Raw genomic sequence first — 18,172 nt, 5'->3', positions numbered from 1 at the left:
GCCTAGTAGACCTTAAAATGCATGCAGCAGTCATTTGACCCATGTGCGACATACTGAGAGGACAGCGAACAAAGTACGATCCACTTTTCCACTGTGAGGAAGACTTTGAACAAGACGGGCTATCGGTAAGCTCTTGAGCTCACATTTGCTGCACATATATTTGGAACTATGGAAGCTCAGTTGTGCAAATGTTTTATGCTTAGGGAAATAGTTGCTGCATTTAAGTTTAAAGAAATTATATTGACAAAAAAGAATGTTTAAGTTTGAATAAATTGTTTGTGCAGTTAGTGTTCCCACATATTTATGTTACTTAATATTAAAAATAGTTACCCCCAAATCCTTGGGTGGATCGTAAAACTAGTGAATAAATGTTTGATTTTGATTTAAAGAAAATAATTCTTTGTTAAGAAAATCCTTAAAGTCTCTATTAAAATGTTTGTAAACTCTAAAATGTATACTTTAAAATACAATTGTTTATAAAAGTGTTAAATGCAAAGAAGACACATTTTGTATATTTAAGAACCACAGTTAAATTAACAGTTAACCACATGGTAAATGGCTTTACTGAAGTGTATTTTGTTATTTCATCTGTCTTCTGTGTAATTTATCTGAATGGTTAATGAAATGTTCTTTATTTTTGTGTTGAAAGGTTTTTTACCTGCTGCTACCTACCTATCTACCTGGTCAAAATAAAGTTGAGTGAAATTCAAAGTCTGGTCTTTTTCAAGTGTGGGCACCACAGTCGGAGAACACTTGACAGTTATTATTAAAGCTAACGCCTACTGGTAGATCAGCCCAGTAAATACGGTGTTTCTCTATTTTCACTGGTTCATTTTTCACTTTCAGATGAAAACCAAAGAAGTGGTAAAGTACAAGGTTAGATGTTTCACATGATTTGTGTATAAAAAGAACTGCACTTTGTGTTTGGCTGTGGTGGGTTCCCTTTGGTATGACAACATTAGTGCTGAATATTGGCATCCAATAATCAGACGGTGTCAGAGAGGGGAAGAAAGAAACAGACTCAGGCAGAGGCAGACATCTGTTTGACTGGTTTGAGGGTGAAGAGGGAAAAAGCAGAAAGATACTGAGTTAGATTTGATTATGTACAAAGTAAAAAAACACAACAATGAATCAGTCTTTAAAGTTTAACACATATCAGTGAGTTCTGTTTGGAAATAAGTAACAGAGGATGTAAGCTATGCATGGATTTAGTCTTTGATTATCAACATATGTGATGAATCTCTGCAATCTTTCCTCAGAAAACCACTTTGTGGATAAACACAGAGTGGAGCTGATCCAGAGAGTGAGCAACATCGAGCCGATTCTGGATGAGCTCCAATACAAGGAAGTTATCGACCAAGAACAATATGACAAAATTAGAGCTCTGCCTACCTCTCAGGACAGGATGAGGGAGCTCTACAGTGGTCCCCTGAAAGCCAGTGCAGCCTGCAAAGACATCTTCTATGAAAGCCTTTTGGCAAATGAGAAATTTCTCGTTGAAGACCTTTCAAAGAAGTAAATGTGTTGGGAAAAAAAAAAACACATTTTTAGACCAAATGTACACGATCTACCTGAACATAACATGTTTACATTAAAAAGGTGGAGATGTCTTTTCTTTGTGGAAAATTGTTCTGCTATGTGGTGCCTTTGCTCCTCAGTGACTCTCCTTTAATTGATCCATTTTACATGAAACACTTTGGATATTTAAATTTTTTTATATTAAAAATGTAAATTGTATCATTTAAAGATGAACTGACGATGTCATCAGCCATGTTTTTATCCATGACTCAAACTGTCATAAATTTATTTTCAGATTTCATTATCTTCTATAAAGTAAAACATAATGCAAACATTTATTGTCCTTAAAAATAAACCAGAATTAAACTCGAAGAATTAAAAGAATTTAATAAATTGACCTTTGAAACTGGCTAAACAAATAAAGTCACGATCCTCCTCAATCAACTTACTTTGTAATTAATCTGCAAAGCTTTGAGCATCAGACTTCACCTAAAGTACCTAAAATGCCTCCAAAGATGTCTTCTACCAAATCCTTCAGACACACGAGAGACTCCTTCTTAATGACCTCTGCTGAAAGGACGTTTGCTGAAATCCATTTTGTTCTACAGTGAAAGTATTTACAAAAAGGAAAAGCTGCCATTATGTTTCTGTGTTTCTGATGTAAACATAAGAAATATCAGACTCTTTGTTTTATGCTTTAATATCATAGTGGGCGGATTTAAAACACTGGTTATAATTTGCACCTGGTGACATCATACAGGCTACGAACGTTTACTCTGTTGTTAATAATTATTCCAGAATAAATGCACTTAAAAAAATAAACTTTAACTTTGTATTTTATTTATTTTATATTTTGCTCTCCATAAAAATATATCCTGTCAAAATTATGCAAATTAGAAATATGAACATGCTGCCAAAAAACCCAGAAAAAATAAATGAAAGCAAACAAGGTTGGAGCCGCATGTAGACGAGCAAAGTGCGCCAACTTTGTTCAACATTACTCGGCAACAGGGAAAGTGAGGCAGGTTGCACTGGTGCATTTGTGACAGCTTCACTTGAAATGCCTCCACCGCATCATACATGCCATGAACTGACAGGTTTCCTTGCTGAGCTCAAAAACTCTGAGAACTTTTATCCCAACTCAGCCAGCGGACCTCTGTATGATGAGGAATGTCGGCAAACTCTGAATCTATTTCCCACATAAAAGACTGAAATTGACGCTGATTTAAACCTTTAGCTCAGATCAAATTTACGGTCTGTGTTACGGTGATCATTACATGCTCCATTTTTAGGACTTTACCACACAGCCTTTCCTGGTGTGTGATGCAGTGATATGCTGTTAACTCACCGGTACAGTTCTCCTGCATCTTTACTAGATCCTACATCCTGCACAACACCAGCGCTCCATCTGTTGTCCCAGGGCAGTTTCATGTCGGTTACACTTTGAAATACCTTTTCAAACATGTCTTTTCCTGTCGTTGTCCCGTGCATTGATTTAATGTTCAATATTTACACTCCACGGATGAAGATGGTCAGCTGTGCAATGTCCATCATGTCTGTACTTTCATCCACAGCAAGAGAGTATGCAATGAAGTTTTTGCTTCTTTCACACAACTGTTCTTAAATCAGTGGGCATCTCACCATCCCGATCAGCAATCGTATTTCTGCTCAGGCTCACATTTGCCAAGATCTGCGTTTTGTCTGGACACAAGACGTCGCACAGCTTCATCATGCAGCTCTTCAGAAACTCTCCCTCGGTAAATGGCCGGGCTGATTTGGCTCCTCTGCTACAATAGAACTTGCTTTCACAACAGCTTCAGTTTGTGGCTTTGCTCTGGTGACAAACGTCTGCTGAATTGGTAAATGGCCTGTATTTGTATAGCGCTTTACTAGTCCCTGAGGACCCCATATCGCCGGGGCATGCATAACAATAATAATAAATCTATATAAAATGATCTTGCGGGCCATAAAATGTTATTCCACAACTTAGACATCCACATTACTCACACTCACACATACATATAGGGCTGTGGGGGTGGACACACTATACAGCGTCCAGCCTCACCTCTGGCGCCACCTCTGAATTTTAAATGCATGTAAACATTGAGGGTTCTCAAGAGGGGCCGTGCTGACACTCGCTGCTCTCTGGCAGGAAGCCATGCCCTGCCATGTTTTAAAAGCACTTTAGAACAGGACACAGCAACACTACACATGAGCGGGTGGAGGGAGGTTTGGGGTCTTCGTACACCTCTGGTGGGCCTGGGGCTCTGGTAACAGGTTTGAACGTAGGAGCGTTAGGATTTAAAACGCCCAAACGCCCCTGCTCTCGTTCTAAATACGAATTCATTCCATCAGATTTACCATTAACCGCACTTGAGACTCGGGACATTTCAGAAACTTTTAAAACATTCACCTCTGCTGCTGAAGCTGCTATTTCAGTTTCTAAGTCAAGCAGCTCCTTTCTTTTCTTAAGCTGTATTTCTTGTTCTTCCAAAGCATGCTTTTCTTTCAACAACCTCTGTCGAACAAGAAGGGCAGCCATGTCAGCTTCTGCCATTATGCGTGCTGACAAGGCAGATGAAACCATTGAGCCACTGAGTGATGATTTACTTTTCCTACAACTTCTGCTTGCAACATTAGAGACGCTATCACTTGGATTAACATCATCTATCGCAGCACCTTTACCAACATTCCCGGTGTGCCTAGAAGCACCAGAACCATTTCCAGCAGGTAATACATCAGAAGACTCAACGCCAGGTGGATTTAAATGTGGCAAATCAAGCTCAGACACCTGATTTTTACTCTGAGGGTTTCCCTTTGCATCACGAAGCCATTTCTTTATCTCTTCCACAAACTCAGTATTATGTGCTTTCACACTTATAAACCAAGCAGTTTGTTTCTCTTGCTCTTCTTGAGGAAGCAAAGGAAGCAAGGTTTCATGCAGACGAGTTGCCTCATTAAGCAACACAGACAAATTCTCTAACTGAGCCTGAACAGTGGAAACATTATCCTCAGATTGCTTTAACTCTTTAATAATTTTTACGACCTTTTTAATTTTATTAATCTTAGTGTGACGTTCTGTTTGCAGCCTTTCAATCTGATTCTCCAAAGCCTTAGCAGTCGATTTCGGCTGTCTTTTCTTTCCATCCACATCACCACATTGTATTAATTGGTGTGTCTCCATTTTTCTTCAAAACATTACAAAATCCAAACGCTGAACTGCACCTATGCCACACAGCCTCATCCCAACACATCAACTTGATGACATTCCCTTCAATCAACCTTGGACACACACAATTAACAGGAGCAATATCCCCCTCTATCTGCCTATTAAACCTAACTAACTCAACCTAGTCTTCTGTACATACTAGCGGTGGGTATTTATGTACCTCCATACCGTCAGCTGTGAGGAAGACAAACTGTCTTAAACACAAACTGCGGCGGTACTCCCAAGCCAATGGCTTCAGCCGCCTGATGCACAATAACTAGAAAGCAAATCAGTACAACGCCTTGTGCAGCTGTACTGCTGAAACCTAACAGGGGAATAAGACTCCTGAAAGAAATCTGTATTGTGTAGCCAAAGGCTTAATCTAAAAGCTGCGTGGACAAAGGCAACAGCAAACCATAAGACTCTCACCAATAAAACTCATCTATATATAAACAATCCAATAAAACCTAAACTTTTCTGTTGACAATTTGTTGTGGCTTTTCCAACTATGGCCGCGGCAGGCTAAACATGAGGATACAGATGACGCGCAACAATAAAAGCATAAAATACACTTCTGTACCATTTGCTTCTTTTATTCCACATGCAGCTGTCCAATATACAAATCAGCACGTGGGATTAACTATTAAACAAATGCACAGACTGCACAAACAAATAACTGCTACTCACAAAGAACTGCACTAACTACTATACCAAACTACAACTTGGCCTATGGCATCAATTAGTGCATAAATATACATAAACCATCAAGTTCCAGTTAAAATACATCAAAATCATTCAAGCTGCGGTCAACAGAAAGTTTTGCCTCATGCTCACCTTACCTTTCTGCTCATCAACATCAGGTGCTGTAAACAGGTGAGTGCAACCACATTTATCATCTACCACACCCATGAAACACGCCCCACACGCCTGTGCACCAATACAGTGAGTCCATTTAAACCAACCCACTTAGTCAAAAAGGAACAACTCATATGGCTCCTACAGACATCATTTATGTTCTATTTTTAACATTTAATTAATTTTAATTATGAAATAAGTGTGATTTTTTTAAAGCATTTTGTTATGAAAGCTGAGAATAAAGCTAATAAAATTTTCACATGATAAACAACCGTAAACTTTTATTGTCATTTCTTTCCTTTTTTCTCCAGGAAAGCATTTTGTGGATAAACACAGAGTCCAGCTGATCCAGAGAGTGAGCAACATCGCACCCATTTTGGATGAGCTCCAATACAAGGAAGTTATCGACCAAGAACAATATGACAAAATTAGAGCTCTGCCTACCTCTCAGGACAGGATGAGGGAGCTCTACAGTGGTCCCCTGAAAGCCAGTGCAGCCTGCAAAGACATCTTCTATGAAAGCCTTTTGGCAAATGAGAAATTTCTCGTTGAAGACCTTTCAAAGAAGTAAATGTGTTGGGAAAAAAACACATTTTTAGATCAAACGTACACGATCTACCTGAACATAACATGTTTACATTAAAAAGGTGGAGATGTCTTTTCTTTGTGGAAAATTGTTCTGCTATGTGGTGCCTTTGCTCCTCAGTGACTCTCCTTTAATTGATCCATTTTACATGAAACACTTTGGATATTTAAATTTTTTTATATTAAAAATGTAAATTGTATCACTTAAAGATGAACTGACGATGTCATCAGCCATGTTTTTATCCATGACTCAAACTGTCATAAATTTATTTTCAGATTTCATTATCTTCTATAAAGTAAAACATAATGCAAACATTTATTGTCCTTAAAAATAAACCAGAATTAAACTCGAAGAATTAAAAGAATTTAATAAATTGACCTTTGAAACTGGCTAAACAAATAAAGTCACGATCCTCCTCAATCAACTTACTTTGTAATTAATCTGCAAAGCTTTGAGCATCAGACTTCACCTAAAGTACCTAAAATGAAATCAGGATCATTTACATGATGTCACTGGCCTTAATTACTGATTCATTAATGTGTGTATTAGCCTTTTGTTGCAGCTGATTTGAATTTGTTATATAGGTGACTGTATCTATATTCAAACTGTACATATTTTTAAATTTGCATTTTTTAAATGTAAAACGACCCTCAGGACTCTCCTCTGGCATCAAGTAAAATGTCAGATTTTAAATTCTAGTGTAATGAGTATTGCACTGTGCCTGTCTGCAGTAAAAAGGGTTTGAATGATGAGCCAATAATATCTACCTGAGCTTCCCAAAACAAGATATCAAACACGGTTTAGGAATCAAACATAACTCTACTTTTCTCCTCCCTCTTCTTTGAACCTGTTTTCTAGTTTTTCTAGAGGCAAAGTCATTTATTGCATCATTGCAAGAAATATGATGTCCACTCGTCTCCTGTGCCACTGAAGATATCAAGTAGTTATTTATTCACTCGAGCTTGGAACTCCCTTCTGTGGATACAATGAAGTTATCATTGCTTTGGGGAATTATATTTAACACAGAGAGAGAAGCTCAATTGTTTGAATTTATTTACAATTACAGTTTTCAAAAAATTCTGACCGTAAACAGCTTTCAAAGCGTTGATATCATTTGAGAATATATATCAGGTGATGGAATTTAATTTAAAGGTTTCTATGTCCCATTGAGCTTTTTGCACTAACTAGTGACAGTATAAAGGTAACACAGTCGTAATTTTGATCTCAAATTTCTGAGAGAAATAACTGAATTTAAAACATGGCAGACCTCAGGCCAGATTTAATTGGTAGACATATATGCATGCAATATGAAATTTATTATCCCAGATAGTCTAAGGAGCAAGGGCGTAGATTTGGCATGGACGGAAGGGACATGTCCCCACCAATAATTTGATCTATTCGAGTAAAGAAAATCAAACCCGATAGAAAGAAAAGAAAAAAAAAGATCTGTCAGCGTCTCATTCACCCAGCGGTGCAGAAAGGGTTAAATTACGTTCTCTACTGGAGTCCTACCTCATGTGACAAATATGGCCAATGTGATTGGCTGAGCCTTTCAGGGAGCTCTGTTTAGTTTTAGCAGCTGCAAGCCTGCGCTGCCAGGAGGAGAGGAGGATGGCAGCAAAAAGGAAGAACCTGGATATAAGAAAGTATTTTTCAAAGAAACCTGCAAGTCACTTAAAGCCAAATTAACTCATAAAATGTGTCCGTCATAATAACGTTACAGGCTGTGCTAGGCTTTGGCCCACATCAGTCTAAAATTGTATGTAACCATGAATAACGTGTTTTGGAAACTAACTGCACAACAGGCAGCACTATTAGTTCTCTCAGTCTCAGAGCAGCATTTCTAATTTTGATTGAAACTGTCAGAGAAAACGGCAGCCTCGAACAGTATTAGTTTACAGAGGCTGTTAGAATTATATGTCTAACGTTAAAATGTTGGTGACATAATAATTTCATCCTAATGGCACTGACGTATTCATAGGGTTAATTTTTGAGACAAAATGTCATGAGGAAGTCATGCTTTTGCAAATATCCACCTTGTAGTGCAGTTTGCACACATTGTTTTAAAAATGCACTCAGCCTACAAACATTACTGATCAGTCAAGATCTGCACAAAGTGACAGAAACACTGAAGCAGCTCCACATTTTATTCTTATTGTCATGTATGTCCTATTTGTCAGGTGACAGCAGAACCAACACAAAGCTCAGAGAGCAATGGTGATACAAGATCACAGGTGAAATTTGATGATGACTTGTTGGTTCATGACTGTATTTGAAGCACATGTGTGACTGCATGTATGTGGAATGTCTCACTGTTATTGATCAGGTGACAGAGGCAGCTCTGCCATGTTGTAGCTCAGACAGAGGTGGAGAGGTGAGCTCACAGGTGACTGACTGATGATTTGGTGCTGTAGATTAAATAGTATTTATTATCATGACAATTGTTGGGCTGCTGATGTAAATTGATTCATTAGTGTATTTGACAAAGAATCTGAATTGACACGTCTCACGTTTTATATGGCACGAATCAGTGTGTTATTTTATCAGGTGGCAATATGTCCTAGTGCAGTCAGAGGGGAAGAGCCAGGGCCAAACATGAGGCACATCAGGCACTTAATAATAATTTTAATCTGAGGATAGAACGCAGGTACTGAGGCTGAAAGAAGCTTCAGTGCTCTCAGAGGACTAAAAAGTTGGCTACGGTCAACAATGACTCAAATGAGATTAAACAATGCTGCTGTGTGTCCACCAGGAGAGACTGGACAGTATAGATGTAAAACCAATATGCCAGCAGTTTATCTCAGTTAACGAGAGGAGCAGGCCTGTGTTTGGCTGCTTCACACAGTGGACATTGAGTTGTGTGGGACACCAGTAGTCCATGTTGCTGTAACAGTAGTTCATGTTTAGAATAGAAAATCTCAGCTCACTGACTTGATCGGGGCAATAGTGCCTAAAATGTTGCATAATCTTGCTGAGAGATCTTTTACTTTGTGGTAATCTTAGATGAGTAGTTTTATGGACAAAAACCAGCAGGTCATTCAGTGTTCCCTTAGTGCTAATGTATCAGAGATGTTGGTGTGCTATAACTGAAGTAATGTTGTTAAGTCCTTAAAGTCATATTCTTTTATTGTCATGACTGTATTTGAAGCTATTTTTATTTTTGTATGATACCTGATTTATATGGAATATGGCTGAACTAAAGCCTGAAATTCTTAGTCAGTCATTTGTTTAATAGTAATTTAACATTATATAATTCACATATAAAACTATGAGTTGTGATTTTAAATAGTTTAAAAGCATGTAGAATAGCATATGTAGGCAAGTATACTTCTCCTTTTATCAAGAAGCAAAGACAAAAAGGGGAAAAAAAGAAACAGGGCAGGGTTCGGTGGTTGAATCATCCGTCCCCACCAATGCCAAAACCAAATCTACGCCCTTGCCTGGTGTAATGTTTTTCAGCTAAAAAGAAACATGGCCTGACTCCTACCTAACTATATAAAGAGCAACTGAAGGTTAAATGCAGCTAATATGTCCTGTTTTAAGCCAGGCACTTACACCTCCACTCCCCTGCGTCTCAGCCACCATCGCTCTGGCAGCAAGAGCGCCAGAGCCAGAGGAGGGGGGAGCTGGAACAAACCATTTTGGGAGGGGGGAGGGGTTATCTATACTTTTGTTGTTAAAATGTTATGTCTCAACCAAGTACTGTATGCTTTTTATATTTTTAGCAGTGTGTCACACAAACAGCAAATATTGTCAAAAAAAGTAAGAAATCTTTGGGGGTGCTTTGATTCATTCAGCACCCCCGAAAATGGGCTAAAATCGCCCCTGCTCCAAACATTGTGGTGTCTCTACTGCTGCACTTGAACGTGTCCTCACCCACAGCATCTCATCATGATATAATAGTTGCAATAGGTTTGCAGTGGATAAGAAGGATTGCAGAAATTCAGTCATGGCAGTATAAAAGACAACTTTCATGCCTGAAAATGGGTCAGAGGTGAAAAGTTGTATTTTCGGGCTTTGAAAAGTATCATGTTGAAAATGAATCTTCCTTTAACAAACTGAACAATTTTCTGTTAATCAGAGGTGGAACAACCATTTGAATTGCACATGTCTGTCATGTGACCTCTGTTTTTGCCAGGTAGAAACGATGGAGTCTCTCATTCAGCTGCTTTCAGAGACACTGGGGAATCTGAGTGACAGCGAGCTCATGGACTTAAAGAAAGGCCTCAAGAGGAAATATAACTCAGCCGTCCCATGGAGGTTGCTGAAGGTGGCAGACCCGCAGGACACAGTGTTTTTAATGTTACAGGCTTATGGCCAACAGTCAGTAAAGAAAACCATGGAGATGAAGATGACGGATCTGACTCAGCAGCTGTCAGACAGCAGCTCAGAGCCAACAAGTAAGTAAATAGTTAAAAATACCAAAACTTGTTCTCAACATATTCCCTCATCCTCTCTGTGCAGAGCTCAGCTTTTATTCAGTAAGATGCAGAATGACAATCATAATGTAATCAATTAGACTGGATAAGCTCTTTGGGTGGCTCGGGCCCATCGTCCTGTAGGCCCACCACCTGCAGGGGGCAGTGCAGTGGGTGGGTTTAACATGTACTGAGTGGTGGTCAAAGGCAGAGGCCCTTCTTATCCAATTCTCAGTTATATGTGTGTCCTAAAAAAAGTGATTCATTTGCCTGAATAATAATAATAGTGGTCTAAGGAGCTTGGAAAGAAAAGCATGTGAGTGGGTGTTAAGGCGTCTGGGAAGGATCTCAACACTGGATTATAGATGGCAGAGAGTTGGTGTCGTAAACCACCGCCACTGTTCAAAGATGGTCGCTCACAGTGGACAGAAATGGCTTCTTTCACTCCTCTTTCAAACCATCTGTCCTGTCTGTCCGTGTGTACATTGGCATCCTCGAGGATGCCAATGTACACACGGCTTATGACACCAACTCTCTGCCATCTATAATCCAGTTCTGAGATCCTTCCCAGACGCCTTAACGCCCACTCACATCCTGGGGCGTCTGACCTCAGGAAATCACATGATAGGGTAGGGCCAGGTTTCACATTGAGCTCACCTGAAACCCTGGCTGATTGTGACCCACACCCGTTTTCACACCTTGGCTCATGTGATTAGGTAGAGGATCATCAGGGGGTCCTTCGTCCGTCTTTGGGGGGAAACTCCCACTGGGTTTAAATCTGGGACTCTCCACCATTTGATCCTAGAACTGAAGAAACAGAATCAGAATCAGAATACTTTATTGATCCCTGGGGGAAATTATTTTTTGTTACAGTGCTCCATTTTAAACCAACATTAAGACAAGACAGACAATACACTAACTAAGAATAGTACAATATATACATATATATACATACATACAGTGGGGCAAAAAAGTATTTAGTCAGCCACCGATTGTGCAAGTTCCCCCACCTAAAATGATGACAGAGGTCAGTAATTTGCACCAGAGGTACACTTCAACTGTGAGAGACAGAATGTGAAAAAAAAATCCATGAATCCACATGGTAGGATTTGTAAAGAATTTATTCGTAAATCAGGGTGGAAAATAAGTATTTGGTCAATAACAAAAATACAACTCAATACTTTGTAACATAACCTTTGTTGGCAATAACAGAGGTCAAACGTTTACTATAGGTCTTTACCAGGTTTGCACACACAGTAGCTGGTATTTTGGCCCATTCCTCCATGCAGATCTTCTCGAGAGCAGTGATGTTTTGGGGCTGTCGCCGAGCAACACGGACTTTCAACTCCCGCCACAGATTTTCTATGGGGTTGAGGTCTGGAGACTGGCTAGGCCACTCCAGGACTTTCAAATGCTTCTTACGGAGCCACTCCTTTGTTGCCCGGGCGGTGTGTTTTGGATCATTGTCATGTTGGAAGACCCAGCCTCGTTTCATCTTCAAAGTTCTCACTGATGGAAGAAGGTTTTGGCTCAAAATCTCACGATACATGGCCCCATTCATTCTGTCCTGTCATGGAGTGGGTGGGAGGTGTTATCCAACATTGTCTTTATCTTGGACAGCATCCGCCTCTCCGACACCACCTTGAGGGTGTCCAGCTCCATCCCCACAACATTGCTGGCCTTACGGATTAGTTTATTAAGTCTGTTGGCATCTGCGACCCTCAGCCTGCTCCCCCAGCATGCAACAGCATAGAGGATCGCACTGGCCACAACAGACTCGTAGAAAATCCTCAGCATTTTCTGGCAGATGCTGAAGGACCTCAGTCGCCTCAAAAAATAGAGACGACTCTGGCCCTTCCTGTAAAGTGCTGTGGTGTTTTTAGCCCAGTCCAGTTTATTGTCAATGTGAACTCCAAGGTATTTATAGTCCTCCACAATGTCAACACTGACCCCCTGGATTGAAACAGGGGTCAAGTGTTTCCTGGTCTTCCTGAAGTCCACGATCAGTTCCTTGGTCTTTGCCACGTTGAGCTGCAGATGATTCTGCTCACACCACGTGACAAAGGAGTCGACCACAGCCCGGTACTCTGTCTCATCATCCCTGCTGATGCATCCAACCACCGCAGAGTCATCAGAAAACTTCTGAAGATGGAGGTCTCTGTGCAGTGGCTGAAGTCTGTGGTGTAGAGGGTGAAGAGGAAGGGGGAGAGGACAGTCCCCTGTGGTGCCCCTGTGTGGCTGATCACCTTGTCAGACACACACTGTGGGAGACGTACATATTGTGGTCTTCCTGTCAGGTAATCAACAATCCAGGACACCAGAGAAGCATCCACCTGCATCGCTGCTAACTTATCACCCAGGAGGGTCGGCCTGATGCTGTTGAAAGCACTGGAAAAGTCAAAAAACATGACCCTCACAGTGCTCGCCGGCTGGTCCAGATGGGTGTAGACACGATTGAGCAGGTAGATGATGGCGTCCTCAGTTCCGAGACGAGGCTGATAAGCGAACTGAAGGGGATCCAGATGTGGTCTTACTATGGGTCGCAGCTGGTCCAGGATGAGCCTTTCCAGGGTCTTCATGATGTGGGAGGTCAGTGCCACGGGCCTGTAATCCTGGGGGCCACTGGGACGTGGCGTCTTTGGTACAGGGACGAGGCATGATGTCTTCCACATCACCGGGACCCTCTGCAGACTCAGACTCAGCATAAACAGTTTATGAAAGACTCCACACAGCTGGGGGGCACAGGTCTTGAGGACAAGGGGACTCACTCCGTCTGGTCCAGCAGACTTGCCTGAGTGAAGTCTCCTCATTTGCATCTCAACCTGGTATTGAGTGAAGGTGATGGGTGGGGGAGGGGTGTCAGGAATCTCACAGGAGGCAACATGTGAAGAGAGAGGCTGGCACAGTGGTGTGGCTCTGGATTCCAGGCTGACTACAGGTGAGGTTGTGGGGGAGGGAGCAGACACTGTGGTGTTGAATCTATTGAAAAACAGATTCAACTCGTTGGCTCTATTCTCACCTCCCTCAGCTCCCCTGCTGTTGGTTGGCCTGAATCCAGTGATGGTCTTCATGCCATGGTCTTCAAGAAGCTTCTCGGATGAGAGGTGAAACGTCTTCAAGCAACTTAAAGAAGTCCAGACACTTTTCTTTCTAAGCTCCTTAGACTACGATGACCTGGATGACTGAGAACCTTCACAAACAATAATAATAATAATAATAATAGTGAATACACAACAAGGTCTTCACACTGTGAATGCTCAGGCCCTCGTTACTAAATGTATCTGTGTTTTCAGAATCAGAATCAGAAGAATCAGAAGGGTTTTATTGCCAAATGTTGAGCAGGTTTACAACATTAGGAAATTGCTGCGGTGCTTCAGTGCAAACATACTGTCATAAATGCTTAAATAGACATGAAAATAAAAATAAGAATAAGAATTAAAAGTGCTATGTAGAAAGATATATACATGAGTGCAGGTGGTGATCAGTGCAAACATGGAATGATGCAGTGAACACACTGCACTGCACATGACAGTGCAGTGTCATGTGTTTGTGGTGGGAACAGTCATATGGTTATTGTTCATGTGTCTGTAACCCAGATCATTGTTTGAGTATGGGATTTCTGATTATTTGTGGTCACTGAACGCACCACTGTGCCGTGCGCATAGCCACTCTCTAGTCCAGCTACAGAGTTTTTCCTTCCGTTCGTCCGATGAGGCGCATGCTGCTCTCGTGCCCTCTACGAGCTGGAAATTCGGGTACAGTAGACATTTGAGTTGCTGTAAATAGTTTTAAAAACCTTTATATGTGAAGCTAATGATTTAATATGTTGTTAGGAAAAAGTCTTGTAGCGGTTACAAACGTGAAGCGGAGCTGAGTCCGACAGCATTCGCCATTACACGAACTCCTCTGGTGAGTTAGCGTGCAGCTCATGTTCGTATGAAATGTTTTGTGCCTTATTATATTGCAGCGAGGTATCAAATCTACTGCTGTCATGTTGTTAAGAAAGAGGCTAAATATTGTATAACGTGTGTTATTGGCTGACTGTTAGCAAGCTAGCCGTTAAGTGAGCCTAGCTAATGTCCTGAAATGGCGGCCGACACGAGGTCAGTTACAGTGTTATTATGTTATGCCTAAGAGAACAGCATTAATAAGCATTGTTAACAGCATTTATGTTCTGTTATATTTTTATTTTGACAAACCTGTATTATTATAATGGTAAGTCTGTTAAATAAGCCGTTAGTGACATGGACACTGAGTCAGTGGTACTGAGACTTATGAACATTTCAGTTAATTCTTCTGCACACTTGTGTGTAGGCTGGTTTGTTTGCCCTTTTGGTGCCCTGGATCCTACTGGATGAACTGCCTTGTGGAAGTCCTCATCTGATGACTCTGCCGAACCGTCCTGGCAAATAGATGGTCGTTGCTGCTTGCTGGATGCTATTATTGGATGCTACACCGTTCCAACAGAGCGGTAGGAACAATTCAAAGGGCCCCAACGATGCGCTTTATTTTTCCCTGAGCTCAGGTGATTTTCTTTTGGCCAAAGGACCTTAAAGGATACATATTTGTTTTTATTTATTTATTTTATTTTTCTCATGACACTGAGTGGAAAGACACTACAAAAAAAGGGGTTTATTATTTAAAATTGTGTCTAATAAATGTGTTTATGTTAAGTAAGTGTGGTGTCCATTGTGTGCTGGAAGCCTTATTGTTCCTGTGGTGGAGCAGCTACTACCAATCTCCTTTACGAAACTAGCTTCTGACAGGATACAGGTATTTGGGATACATTTGATTTCTTGTAACCTATTTTTAGAGAAACTGTGATTCTGGGTTAAACATCGGGGTGAAATTGATGACACCGACACCTAGTGAACTGCCCAAGGTCAACAGTCCTGATTTCCACGCATTAAAGGTTTGGCGTAAGTACAGATTGCGTTACAAGTGGCGAGCCAGCCAGGAGATTGGTGAAAAGTAGCACCTTGACTTTCCAGCTCACAACACCTACCTCTTTTCCTTGACCCTATTGTGTTGGACATGGATCTTTGCAGACGTTTTGATGTAGATGGCCAGTGCTCACTTTTTGTGACTGGCGTTGAAGGGATTTACACAGATGATGACATTGCTAGTGTTTTTTCAGTAAATGGTAAAGTTTCTCGGATAGTTCGAATTCCAGATGAATCAAACCAGCCAGAGGGTAGAGTCCTGATACAATATTTGTCCGATCAAGCCATTTCCAAGATCAACCCCCAGATCTTAGGCGACTTGCCGAGCCCCAAGGATCCTGCTATCGGTTGGTCTGTCAAAACCATTCGAGATGTTGCTCAGGAAGAGGTAGGCAAGGAGTTAGCTCGTAGATATTTAGAAGAACTGAAGGCTGTTGGAGATAGTGGTAAAGCAGGTTTCTTGAGTGTTATTCAGAGTGAGGTCAAAGAAGTTCGACATAACTCTGAGATTCCTGACACACAGCCACACACAGCTCAGGATGGTGACACATCCCTCCATGACATTGTAGCTAGTGATCATGATGAACCTAATCACTACACACAGGCCCACAATGCACCTGATAGTGCTGTGGTGAACCCTGTTAATATCGACCGCAGTCTCCTTAACCCACCTCAGATTCAAAAAGTTGTCGTTGAGCACGTTATCAGAAATGACTCAACAGCCCCGTGGTCTACACAAACCAGACTGCGCACCTTTTCTGGCCGTGCTCCTAGGCCCAATGGTGAGGTAGACTATGAAACATGGCGCACACAAGTGGACCTTCTTGTCAGTGATTGCTCTCTTAGTGATGTGCAAAAGGTTAGGAAAATACTTGAAAGTTTGCTAAGTCCAGCAGCCGATGTTGTTAAGTTGCTTGGTGTGAGTTCACCACCCAGGGCTTATGTTAGGCAGCTCGATTCTGCTTTCAGTGTTGTAGAGGACGGAGAAGAGTTATTTGCAACCTTTCTCAGCTCCAACCAGAATAGCGGAGAAAAGCCCTCAGCATATTTGAACAGACTCCATAGCCTCCTTACTCGAGCTATTTCTAGAGGGGGAGTCTCTGTCGAAACTTTGAGCGAACACCTACTCAGACAGTTTATTAGAGGCTGCTGGGACCAGAGTCTCATTATAGCTCTCCAACTAGAAAACAAAAAGAACAGTCCACCAACATTCCCAGATCTACTCCTTATGTTGAGGACCGAGGAAGGTCGTAGATCTGCAAAGCTAGACAGGATGAAAAAACATCTGGGTGCTACAAAAGCAGCTGTACATGCCCACTCCATTTTTGATGTACCCTCCTATGATGATGAGCCCGTTCCAACACAGACTGCAAAGCAGAGCGAAGCATCTAAGCTTGAGAGGAGAATGGATGAGCTTTCAAAGCAGGTAGAGAAACTGAGTCAAAGGTCCAAGAATTCTCCTTTTGACAGTGAGCTTAGTGCAGCGTTAAAACAGAGACAAGAAGAAACTGTTAAACTTGAAAGTAAAATAGATGAGTTGTCTAAACAACTCAGAGAGCTCACTCAGAACCAAAAATGTCCTAAAGAGAATAATAGTGGCAAAGACTTCCTTACGGCAAGAAATAGCAGTGCCAGGAGACCAGTTAAGGTTCCCTCTATGCCAAAAGCATGGTTCTGCTTTAGATGTGGTGAAGATAACCACATTGCCGCTCGATGCCCAAATGAACCCAACCAGGCACTAGTCCGCCAGAAGAATGCTGAGTTAAAGGAAAAGCAAGGAAGGTTCCAAGCCCAACAGGTTACTGAGCCTTTTGCTTTAAACTTGTAGCGGCTCCTGCTGTGGGACGTCCAGGAGCTGAGACCAGCATTAGTCCCGCCTCAAGTGACCAAAGAATTGATGTTCAGAGCAAAATAAAGACCCAGACAACGGTTCAAGATTTCAGTTCCCAATCCCGCTTGCCACCCGGTCTGATAGGTCCTCGTTGTTCAGCTTCTATTTTGGTTGAGGGTGTGCAATGCAACTCTATCATGGATAGTGGTTCACAAGTCACTACAATCTCCGAATCATTTCACAAGGATAAGCTGGCACATCTCCCCATTCAGCCCATTCAAGCATTGCTTGAGATTGAGGGTGCAGGTGGACAGCACGTTCCCTACCTTGGTTATGTTGAGACCCACGTCACTTTTCCTCAAAACATTACAGGCAAAGAGGAAGAATTGGTTGTTTTGGCTCTTGTTGTGCCTGAGTGCCATTTTAACAGCAGAATACCAGTTTTGATTGGTACCAATGCCCTGTTAAGACTCCATGATAAGTTATCTGAACGTGACGGTCCAGATTTCCTTCACAGACTGTGTTCCAGAGATGTAGCACTGGTTCTCCAGCACTTGGCTAAACAAATGGATGATTGCCACATACACCCAGTGAGGTTGCACGGGAAAGTACCAGTCACCATCCCTGCCAACCACAAGTGCTGTTTAATGGGCGATGTTAGGCTGAGAAAGAACACTCCTCACGTAAGTTTCGTCCTTGAACCAAATGAACACGACAAGTTACCTGGTGGTTTATTTCTTGAAACTGCTTTGATAGACATCCCTTACAAAGCTAAGAGTAAGGTTCCAGTCGTCTTGCAGAACTTGAGTGGGC

At 41.5% G+C, this 18,172-nt stretch overlaps 1 protein-coding gene and 1 pseudogene across 1 annotated transcript; both read left to right on the top strand.

Moving 5' to 3' along the window:
• The first annotated feature begins 1,234 nt into the window (after positions 1–1,234).
• On the top strand, positions 1,235–1,883 carry LOC146564955 (apoptosis-associated speck-like protein containing a CARD pseudogene; annotated as a pseudogene).
• Positions 1,884–4,058: 2,175 nt separating this feature from the next.
• LOC146564954 (apoptosis-associated speck-like protein containing a CARD) lies at positions 4,059–6,164 on the top strand. Its single transcript, XM_085290223.1, has 2 exons — positions 4,059–4,248; positions 5,893–6,164. The coding sequence occupies exons 1-2, from the start codon at positions 4,059–4,061 to the stop codon at positions 6,150–6,152; spliced, it is 450 nt and encodes a 149-aa protein (XP_085146349.1). The 3' UTR covers positions 6,153–6,164.
• The last annotated feature ends 12,008 nt before the right edge of the window (positions 6,165–18,172 follow it).

Source organism: Mchenga conophoros, linkage group LG11, assembly GCF_057382185.1.
Source record: "Mchenga conophoros isolate Kocher_MC1m ecotype Shallow Benthic linkage group LG11, M_conophoros_male_GT1.1, whole genome shotgun sequence".
NCBI classification, from domain to species: domain Eukaryota; kingdom Metazoa; phylum Chordata; class Actinopteri; order Cichliformes; family Cichlidae; genus Mchenga; species Mchenga conophoros.
This window is presented reverse-complemented; position numbering and strand designations above follow the sequence as displayed.

What these genes read in the sequence shown, in the direction of transcription:
- LOC146564954 (XM_085290223.1), top strand. Translation starts at nt 4,059, where the DNA reads ATGTCAGCTTCTGCCATTATGCGTGCTGACAAGGCAGATGAAACCATT. An exon ending in ACCAGAACCATTTCCAGCAG is followed by an intron (nt 4,249 to 5,892) that starts GTAATACATCAG and finishes TTTTTTCTCCAG; the next exon opens with GAAAGCATTTTGTGGATAAA.